Source organism: Haliotis asinina, chromosome 4 (genome assembly GCF_037392515.1).
Source record: "Haliotis asinina isolate JCU_RB_2024 chromosome 4, JCU_Hal_asi_v2, whole genome shotgun sequence".
In the NCBI taxonomy this organism is placed as follows: Eukaryota; Metazoa; Mollusca; class Gastropoda; order Lepetellida; family Haliotidae; genus Haliotis; species Haliotis asinina.
Genome location: NC_090283.1, coordinates 15231633 through 15243084, shown reverse-complemented (window position 1 = coordinate 15243084; position 11452 = coordinate 15231633). Strand labels below are relative to the sequence as shown.

At 41.5% G+C, this 11452-nt stretch overlaps 2 protein-coding genes across 2 annotated transcripts in view; one reads left to right on the top strand and one right to left on the bottom strand.

Moving 5' to 3' along the window:
* Window positions 1-3175: 3175 nt before the first annotated feature.
* Window positions 3176-7337, bottom strand: LOC137280791 (uncharacterized). Its single transcript, XM_067811998.1, has 6 exons — window positions 7127-7337; window positions 6610-6661; window positions 6161-6342; window positions 4745-4917; window positions 3997-4189; window positions 3176-3276 (listed from the first exon to the last, which is right to left on the bottom strand). Exons 1-6 carry the CDS (start codon window positions 7335-7337, stop codon window positions 3176-3178), a joined length of 912 nt encoding a protein of 303 aa, XP_067668099.1.
* Window positions 3567-11452, top strand: part of LOC137281311 (thrombospondin-1-like) — a 152261-nt gene continuing 144375 nt past the window's right edge. The window contains exon 1 of the mRNA XM_067812483.1: window positions 3567-3579. The gene's annotated coding sequence lies outside the window, so the exon portion shown is untranslated. The remainder of the gene's footprint in view (window positions 3580-11452) is intronic.

Sequence of the window (11452 nt, the reverse complement as noted above, 5' to 3'; positions counted from 1 at the left end):
ATTGGACCTGCAGAAGCAACATCCATATTTTGAAACATGGAAGGTGAAAGATTAGTGACAAGTGCAATATTTGATTTGAATATCGGCTGAAAAAATAATACTAAGAGTTCTTTTCGTATGAATGCTTGTCGTTGTTAAATGAAGACTCTCCCTCTAACATGTGCATCTATCAACAGCTTGATACATCAAGTGTACTACCACTCTTGAGCTCGATGAAAAATAAGGTCGTCCGCCGCTGACTTGTCGAGGCGTCTCCCATTCTTGCTCGCGTCATAACGAGAAAGTAACGTTGTGAAGTGTAAGGAAGAGGAAGGGTGGGAAAACGTTACGAATTTTTCCAAGTTGGTAAAAAGTCGCGTATATTCGTTGCACCGCATAATTTCGATCATTCAGACTCTAGTCGCTTCCTAGTTACCAGTCAGTGTTGTACACAACGTATTGGCGATGTTGGCAGAAAACGTGTTTCCAACGAGAATGGGAGACGGACCTGTACTTTCAAGTTATTTACAACGCCTACCTGGAAAATAAATTCAGTGTGACACATTTCAAAATGTCCAATCATCGTCTTTCTGTTCAAACTGGAACATTGCTCAGTATTGATTATAATTATAGAACATGTACCGCGGGCACCTTAAATGTATATTGAGATGAGTACCACTAACTTTCTAACTGTCAGTATTTTAACGAAATAAGAAAAAAGTGTCCATTCCCTAAATGTTGATTTGAGACAAAAAAATGTCCTCACTTTAATAAGACTGTCTATATTTTGTCACTATGTGCTCCGTAAATTCAGATAAATACTCACTGTATACAAGTAACTTGGAACTATCACTGATAACAGGTTATCGGGAAATACCAACAAAGATGCTGTGTCAGGTAAATGTCAAAATCTCCTTCACACAGTGTTCAAACTGCGATCTTCTAATGTTTCCCAGTTTGTTATGATGTTGTTGTATTCCACCTTTATTCAGAGTATGGTCAATTTTTCTTCTCAGTACTGTTTCGAATCTCTCTCAGTCAAACATACATCAAAACATAACAAAATTGTAAATACAGTTGGTCAAACAGCCTTGGATAATCTTTAACTTTTCTATGAGCGGTAAGTAAGTATTTTCAACGTCTGAGAAATCATTAATGACCCAACACATTGTTTGAAGTCACGAGTACATGTATAAGCTTTTACCACCTGACCGCCTCTACACAGTGCCAGTCACCAAGACGAACTTGAACCTGTTTGGCTCCTCGAAGTATGATAATTTTAAACAAATGCTGATTTTCATGTTAGAATCTTATTCATTTAATTGATTATCATTTTTTTAATTGTTATTTATTTATTTATTTATTCGTTCGTTCGTTCGTTCGTTCGTTTACCTACCTACCTACCTATTTATTTGTTTATTTGTTTGTTTGTTTGTTTGTTCATTCGTTCGTTCGTTTGTTCATTTATTTATTTATTTATTTATTTCATATTTTGTCATTTTCTCAAACTCTGTGATCCAAAGCCAATCCCATTTAAAGTAATAAAGCATTGTCTATCTGTCTAAATGCCTTTTGTTCATGTATGTGATATCAATGTATGTACTTAAGCATGTGTGCACCCGTATGCAAATATTATGTATAGCTTCATTATCTTGTAAACCTCACCATGCTACAGCGTAGCCTTCAGTAAGTAGTACTAAGTCTTATCTACACGAGAGGAGCACGAGGCGCTTTTCGGCTTGTCACGGAATAACCCGAGCCGGTCACGAGCAGCGTAGAAATGAAAGTAGTCCCTGTTGGTGGGTGTTACTCACGTTTGTACATTCAGTGAATGAATGGGTATGTTCTTACATCACGTTTAGTAATATCCCGGCGGGGGACACCAGAAATGAGCTTCACAATATGCAACCACGTGTGGAATCGAGCCCAGATCGCCGGCGTTGCAAGCGAACGCTTTATCAACTAGCCTAGACCCAATATCCACTTTGAAGCATGAATGAAATAACACGTGACCAGTTCAGCTAATCAAATGAAAGCAATTATAAAACCACCACGAATGCCAACGGATTCTGAGGTGTGGTTGCTACTGCACCTCAGTCTGAATGGTTAGAACTCTTGTGAACAGCTCGTGCAATTCCGCGCATGACTACTGGCAAACAAGGATAAGGAACAACGACCTGACAATTGACCAGTACTGACATTGTGAGCGCTGGAGCCCCAAGGTGCCCGCGATCAAGGGTAGTATGATGGGTGGAGCACGTGAGTCTTATGAGCGAGGCGTGTGCAGCTGCGTGAGGAATAATTTTTCTCGTCCTGAACAGCACGAGCACTTGCCTGCATGTGCTGTCTCCTTCACAAACCAAGTGGGTTTGGTCATTGCCGTGCACCGCCTACTTCTCATAAACGCGTTCTCTGCACCGGTCCAACTTATCCTTGTTTGCCAGCAGTGTTGACTCATGTTCCTCCAGTTGTATTTTGGCATATGAGCTAGTTCTGACAGGATAGTGATGTAACAGAATGTTTGCAGTAATGTTTGCTGTTTAAAGCCTCAATATTCCTGCTATTCAACAGCGATCTGTACATATACAAATCTCGACCACACCATCCAGTGATTTCTAAAAGAAATAATTGGTAATTAAAGGCAGTGTTAAAAGTGCAAGAGATGTTCCAAACATGTTATCGGCTTTTCTTCCTGTGTTTGATGACTATCATTTCCAAATATGATATGAAATTAAGATTAGAAAAGACTTCGAAGAGACAAAGGTGTGTGCGTGTGTATGTATGTATGTGTTTGTGTGTGTGTGTGTGTGTGTGTGTGTGTGTGTGTGTGTGCATGTAATTTTCAGTAAATACTCCATAACATTCAGACTGACGCTGTGTAATCAACGTTTCGAAACTCGAATTTATCACGATTCCACTTGTAACGTTATTATCAAACAATTATAGATTTGTGATGAGGTCTATATTGTTTCATTATGTAATTACCGAAGGAAAACAACTTATAAAAACCAAAACTTCCTATTATTCAAGAAAGTAATTCTATTTTCACCACAGACCAATGAAGTTATGTCGATTATACGAATGAAGTCTAAGGGAATGCCGTCAAGCAAAGCACCACCTGAAGGCCTGACGTGGCAATAATTTACAGACACGGTCGTTATTGCAACTGTGTTTATTGCCGTGATGGGTTTGATCTCTACTGGGAACCAGCAAGCTGTTTGACAATGGTTTGACCGGCGTTGGCAGCTGTCTGGGCCATGTTGTTGAGGGCTGGCTTGACGTTTTGCATAGTCTGGCCTGTAAAAGTGTAATAAAGAATCAACAATAGAGGTGAATGTTCTCTAGTGTATAACCTCAAATATACATCGTGACTGTGAGTGGATGGTATAGCCTACTGGCTAACGTATCCGCTCGTCACGCTGAATACACAGGTACGATTCCCAGCATGCGTACAATGTATGAAGCCCATTTCGGGTGTCTCCGGCCGTGAATGTTAATAAAAACGGCGTAAAACCACATTTCCTGACAAAGGTGGTTATGAAAGGTAATTAAATGCAACGCTAATTGATAACGTTGTCTTTTGATGGGTCAAGGTAACGCGTAAATTGTTTCTGAGGATAGGCAAGAGTTGGTATTCGTTTCAACAAACGTTCTGTATCTAACACGATCCGATTATGATTATTCGTCAGGATGATCACTCTTTAACCCGAGTCACTGGGCATCATGTCACTGTAGTGAGAGACTTCAGTTTTATGCCGCTTCATCAACGTCCAAGGCAGGAGCTAGTCTTCTCACCGGTACACTGCAGGATTGAAAACGGAGTTCGACTAGGCTTGTTCCACGACAGATTGACTTACTAAAGATGTCAGTCATGGCGTCCTTCATGCAGTAACTTACTGAAGATGTCAGTCATGGCGTCCTTCATGCAGTAACTTACTGAAGATGTTAGTCATGGCGTCCTTCATGCAGTAACTTACTGAAGATGTCAGTCATGGCGTCCTTCATGCAGTAACTTACTGAAGATGTCAGTCATGGCGTCCTTCATGGCGTTCATGGCGGTGGTGCCGTGTTGGGTGAGCTGGCCGATCTGGGATGACAGAGCGACGACGTGGGGCTTCAGTTTTTCCCCGAGCTGGGAGATGGAGTCCTTGGCAGCGCTGAGGAGACCGTTAGCCGCGACACTGAGAGCGGATCCTGCTCCGTGAACCATCTGCGAACACACCGTACATGAAATAAACTCTCGGCGAAATCTGAAAACGTTTTCTGAGGACAACCTTTGGCTCAAATGTTCTCGAGCAAGGAGGAATCCCAATGGGCGTGAATTGTACTCGCCTCCTTCCGTTTCTGTTCTGTTACGCAAACGAACTTCTACTTGGAATGGCAAAATCAAAACAAAGCAATGGCACCAACTTCATTTTCTCAACTTCATTTTCTCAACTGAACTACGGAAAACGTATTTCAGCTCGGAGTCAGTACACTGTGTGAGCTCATAGACGTCCGTACTAACCCTTGAAGATCCAAGTTAGGATTGGTTTTCAGTAGCACATGCTTGCCGTTTGAGGCGACTAAAGGGATCGGGTAATCAGTCTCTCATACTTGGTTGACACATGTCATCCTATCCCAGCGGTGTTGATCCATGCTCGTGATATCAGTCACTGGATTGTCTGGTCAAGACTCGATTATAAACAGACGGACACCATACAGCTGGAACATTGCTAAGTCCGGCCCAGATAATGCACGTAGCAAAACGTTTCGAATCTCTAACCTGTGAAACAGTGTCGACAGCTGGCTTGAAGGCAGCTGCAATGGCGCTCCCCAAGGACCTGAGCTTGTCAGTGACGACGCTACGCTTCTTCAAATTGAACACCGACTTCACGACTTTGGTTGTATCTCTCTCCAGAGCTTGCAGGAACTCGTTAGACAAAAATGTGTGCTTGGCTGGGATCAGAAACGAGTAGGTCATCTACATTAAAATCATTGAAAGAGCCGCGGGAGACCAAAACCGTTATATGTAATGGTTTCTGCCATACACACGATAAATTCGTTTAAATTATAATTATAATTAAATGTGTTATCTGATATGAACCTGGCATATCGGAAGTGAAAGGATGTTTATTTGGAACTGGTTAAGTCTTCATTAAACCATCCCTTTTATTCATGAGACTGCCTCATCTGTCATGTCTGCACAGAAAACAGAAGCTTTTGGTACGATATTCAACCGTGCCATATCACAAAACGTTATCGAGTAAGTTTCGTCAGCCTGCCTGGCAAGTTTAGTGGTAAAATAAAGGCTGCTCAGCTGTGGAACAGTTTTATGGGTCATTCGTAACTACTCGTGTCATTCCGTGAAGCCGGATGCCGTCTTGTGCCCCTCTCGTGGCCATGTCTCCGACTGGGTCTTGTCTTAGCGCAAACGGGCATGGATATGAAAACAGTCTAGCACCTTTCTCAAAGATAGACAACACTGAATTTCCAAATGTGGCTCTAAGAATATCCTACATCCCGTGGGCAAAACAGCGATATCGTCATTCCTTTTGCAAATATGTTTCAGTGTTGAAAGTTGTTCATCCTTTAGCTAAAATTTTATGTTTAAATTGTCCTTGGTATAGTTTAGCGAAGTTTCAAAGTTCAACGGTTCCGCCATTTTCATGCTTTGAAATGCGTTTTACTACGCGCGATTTCATTGGTTTGTCATTATTCTTAGCAATAGTGGCGAAATGTAGAGAAATGTACGAGTCTTCTGGTAGGTCACGGAAAGAGACAAGTAGTTACGAATGTTATGTAGGTCTGACTAAGATATTCACGGTAATCAATAAATCAAAATATTCGGCAATTGATTGCTACTCCTTGAAGACGTTGCTCAACAGGTGGGGTTTCAAGAATCGTGTACATGTTTTTAGTTCATATTTTGATCGGAGGTCTGATGGTAAGTTGTTCCTTCATGTACAAATGCCCAATCTCCACATGATATGGATGTAAGAAGAGAGTTCCAATCCCTAATCGGAGTGTTCGTAAAGGATCAACACCCTGAATGTAGAATCTGAATCTCAGTCGCCTGGCAATATAAAACTGGCATTAGTTGAGGCTGGCATACATACATACACACGCACATGCCACACACCTCCTCGATTTAGTCACGCTCAGACTTCACTCTTGCGCCTGGAAGAAACATGAAACCTACCAAGAAGAGCCTCGACCTTCTTGAGAGCATCCTCGGGGTGAATCTGAAGGTTCTTGAGCTGGGTGTGGATGGTCTGGATCTCTCCGAACACCTCGTCGATGACGTCAGAGAACTGGGAGGTGCCGAGTTTGAGGAGGTCCTTCAGCTTGGATTCCAGAGTCTTTATTTGGGTCATGATCGCACTGAAGGAAGTGAAGGAGTAATATTTCAAGCAGTCTTTTAAGAATCTTGGCCAGAATTGGTCACTACGGTTCCGACCTCGTCACGTGAACAGGCCAGACCGGAACGAGTTGTCTGTAGCCATGATTGTACCTCGAATCGATATCAACTTTTTTCCTCTTTTTGTATATTTGTATTTTTTATTTTTTTTATTTATTATTTTGTCTTTTTCATTTTTATTTATTTATTTATTTATTTTTGTAGGTGGGGTGGGAGAGGCTTCCACTTACGGCGTGTCTCTTTGATGATGAAACAGTGATGTAAACGCCTTGCCAATCAGATCTGGAATATAACAGAATATAACCGAAGTAGCCGATCCCCACTTTGGAAACACGTGTTTACACTTGGATTGTCACCTGGACAAATACGTTCTTTATTCATTTGTAGGTTTTTGTGTACGATTTTAGATTCAAGAAAACATCATCAAGCGACAACATCATCACCATAATCATATTCATTTAATCTCAGTATCATCATCACTGCAATTATTACGTCACAGTGTTACCATCATGTGTGTGTGTGCGCGCGCGTATGTGTGCCTGGGTTTATGCTCAATGTATGTTTTGAGCTAACCTCCATAACACTCAGCGCATGTTCATTCTCAGCCCTATCTTTTCATTCTCAACTCCCAAAGACGTATACAACACAGTGTACTTGTGAAACCCAAGAACACTGACAGTCAATTTGCCATCCAACCCTACCGGGTACCCATTCACGAACAAACTAAATGATCTTTGTTTTCCTTACCAGACAGGGTACCGGTGAGCATCTTGGCGGTGTCATTCTTTACAGTTCCAAGCAGATTTTTGCCAATAGTTGCAGCAAAGGGACCGAAGTCCTGGCTGGTCTGTTTGACCGCGCCGCCGATGGTCTGTAGGGAACTCTTGATGCTATCAAGAAGGTTATTTCCGCTGGCAGCGCTGACACTGAGGACGAGGACAAGCACGAGGACCTTCATGTCTGTTGAGAGATACAGGACAATTTATCAAAAATGAAAGCATTTGTAGTAATCAGAAGTAATCACAGAAAACAGTAAAGCGAGTTTAGCTTTATAGCGCCTTTAGCAATAGTCCAGCAATATCACAACGGGGGACACAGAAATTCACATATTGTACTCACGTGGGGAATCGAACCCGGGGATTCAGAGTGACGAGTGAACACTTAAACCACTAGGCTACTCCTCCGCCTAAATACATGGAATACTACTAACATGTACTGGATAAAACAGAGAGGTGACCCATACTGGTTTATATCTAAACCTAAATAGAGAGATTTAAAGTATCAACCAGAATTTTGCACTGATGAGATGCCTTCAACTTTTAAAAATCCAATTTCCCCGATCCAAAATGATAATAATATATGTACATATCGGTGAAGCAATAACCCAATAACCTTTTGATGGTTATACTTTGTACATTTTGACTAACAATGCCACATGCTCGCTTAAGGAAGATGTCAAAGAACGTCACACTGCTCTTGTTCATAGGCTGTTTGGTCAGGTTTTCAAAACTCAAAGCCAAGTGAAGCTGTATGTTATTAATGACAGACATGTGGAGGACGTGGAGAAATGATACTGTCCTGGGACAAAAGTGCATTTACTTATGTCAACAATATGTTTCTGCGCTTTTTCATGATTCCAATTGGCTTGCCTTTGCGTCTGTTTCTTGAATGTGACAGAGTATGGTGACCTTTCAGCAAACACCAAGTATTTTGACTCTTTTGATAGAGATACACAAACATGCGATAATGGTATAGTGATAACCATACAGTGGGCTCTGGATTATGGAATTACCTCTTTCGTTTTGTATTTATTTTCATGCGGGCACTTGTGATCCACCTTCGCTGTGGAGGCTTGCAAATTGTCTAAGCACACAAATATGTAACAGCACTTAGATTCCAAACAGACCCGTGAAGATCCGGAGAAGAATAGGTGTTCGGCAGTCCATGCTTGCCACAAAGAAGTTATCAAAGAGATGAATAACGGGATCGGGTGTTCAGGCTCGCTGACTTGGTTGACACACGTCATGGGTTCCCTGTTGAGCAGATCGATGCTCGTGCTGTTGGTCACTAGATTATCTGATCCAGACGCGATTATGTCATATAGCTGGAATATTGCTGATTGTGGCGTAAAATTCAACTCACTCCAAACAACATCGGCGTTTGAATGCGTTAATCCACAACAAGGTTCACATCTTGTACTAATACTCTGACAGGAAACCGATAGTTCTCCTGACCTTGATGATGATCCTTGACTCATAGTAAACGACAAAATGATTGGAATCCACGTTGAATTCATGATGATGCTCATTTTAAACAAACGCTGCTTTTCATATAAAACCATGTCTGTAGAAGTATGGCCACCCGAATGCTGAATTTATTGGTGAATGGGAACATTCAAAAGGTCATGCTGCGTGTCTTACATTTGCAAGGTCAATACCGAGTGTAACGTCTGTATGACAGCCAGCACGCTCGTTCTCATGCCCCTCTGTCAACCGATTCTCTGAAGGGGCAGTCTAACGTCGGCCTTCGTGTTAAACAGCTTCCATTTTGGGCTAGCTTCTGTACAGGAGGATCTTTTTGTTGACCAATCATGTCCCAGATATGCTCCAAGGGGTTAAGGTAGAAACTAACAATGACTAACAATGGCACATACTCTTTGCACGAAGACCTCACAGAAACTACGTCATAAGCGTTTGTGACGACTGCCAAGCCTTTGGCTTACAAGACAGTGCTCTTTGTTCTTGGCTTATGAGACGATGCGCTTTGCTTTCCTTTGGAATATTCAGAGAGGGGTTTAACTTACGACTTCATCTCTAAGTCAAACTTACATCTTTATTATCAAGCCATTTCATGATAGACACTCAACCGAAAGGTCCTGGTCATTTTTTAGGAGATAAACATCATGTTTTGGCCAGTTTCCGGGTGTTTTTGAGTATTGGAAGCATAAATCTGGAATACATTTGGAACCATGGCGTCAGTCAAATATACGTCAACTGTCGATGACACAACAAGACAATTGTTTGCGATGTTTCTACGTGCCAGTAAGCAGCGAATAGTCTTGCGGTTTCCGGGAATCGTATACCATTTGATCATGTTTTTCAACCAATTAGATTACAGAACTCAGTGACATTTCGTTTACAATTTCCATTAGATTAACAGACATGTTTAACTTTGCAACTGTAAATATGAATATTTCTCTATATTTCGTTAAACAATTTCCACAAAACAACGGGAAAGACCAATATGGTAATAAAAGTCATGCCAAATTTTAACCCGTCAATTTTAATTGCAAATTTGCCAGGTCTTAACTTGTATATTTCAGTTTATTTCGGATTCTGTGGTCTATCACTGACCATGCGTAGTAGCGTCCCTTATACGTGCAAGGATCCAGTGATTGTGGGATGGAATCTCAGATTTAAAAATGTCCTTTCAGCGTCGTACTGTACTTCAGCGTACAACAACGTGGTGAACGTATCCTTGCAATCTGGATCATTTCGGTTGTTCCCCGCCGTCATATTGTTAGAACAGTTTTAGTTATATATTAAAAGCGGCGTAAAACCATACTCACTCGCTATTACAATCTGACCTGATACAGCTAGATCGACATTCAAGAATGTGTTTAACCTACTCATGTAATCACGTCCTACGCTAACGTATTTTTTATGTCATTCTAGCTGTATCAAGTCAGACTGTAATAGTGAGTCAGTGTGTAACTTATTCACTTCATTCACGTAATTACCTCCTATTGTCATTCATTATACATGTTCACATTAATACATATACACTACACAGAAAACATACCTTATGTCTTGTATTTTCTCAAAGCCTTCAGCAGAATCAGCAAAAAGTAATATATTAGGGTCGCGGCAAGAGTCACGTGACTGGTCAGTTTGATAAAGTAGTTCCACACCCCGAGGACAGGGGAAAAAACACATGGTGAAGGTGTGAACACGTCCTTGATAAGATTGTATTTTAGGATGATGTCGATGCTATAACATAGTGCCCTACTTCACGCGATGTGTGTATGCTGGCATTGCTACTTTAACACCAGTATGGGCGGTGGGGTAGCTTAAGGGTGCACGCGTTCAGCCGTCACACCGAAAACCCGGGTTCGATTCCTCACAGTGGGTACAATGTGAGAAGCCCATTTCTGGAGTCGCTCGCGCTGATATTTCTGGAATATTGACCAAAACGGCATAGCGTAAAGCTAAACGCACTCACTCACGTGATTGGCCACTCTGGTACAATCTGTAAAGCCCATTTCTACCCTAACCCGACTTGATAATGCTGGACTATTTGTTATAGCGAAGTTGTGAGGAAGCCTGTTGGTTTAAACGTTCGCTCGTCCGTAAAAGGGGTACAGTGTGAAGCCCATTTCTGGTGTCCCCCGCAGCGTAAACTATATACATGTACTCAGTCGCTCGATCACTCACTTTTATGCGCCTTAAAATCACATCCACTCACCCACTCAAATGATCTGAAGTTTGTTGCACAATGGAATGGATTGTTTAGCATTAACACTGTCGGTGCCGACATAACCAGACTGAAAATTACGACAAAAGAAAGTGTACTCAGGAATTAAGAAAATAACAATTTGGAAAGGTAGTTCATTTTGAAAAACACCAAAGCACAAGGCGCCATAGTCAGTTTGTATCTGTAAAGGTATTGTTTCGCTTTTTAAAAAGTCAACACTTAACAGTGTAGGACCCGTAACCAGGTCAAGCCACTTTGTGAGGCCTTAGCTGTTTAATACTTCCGGTGATAAAGTTGCATACATTTTTGGGTGACCTCGTGGTTGCCATTTACAGTAAGGAACCGCTAATCTTTGCAGGAATAAAGAAATCTAACCATCACCAAATTAGCCACCCATTGCGATTGTGAACACCAGTATCAGACACGCTTAGTTGGACACTTGGTCCGGCTAGTAAGACCATTATTAGAGGTCATGCAGTTCATAACCAAAATTAATTCTTGAATATACGCTTGTTGTAAGTAGCGCTTCGAGTGACTTACGGTCTCTATTAACAGAAATATAACCAAACTTTTGAAGGTCTCCAACAGTATTGACAGTCA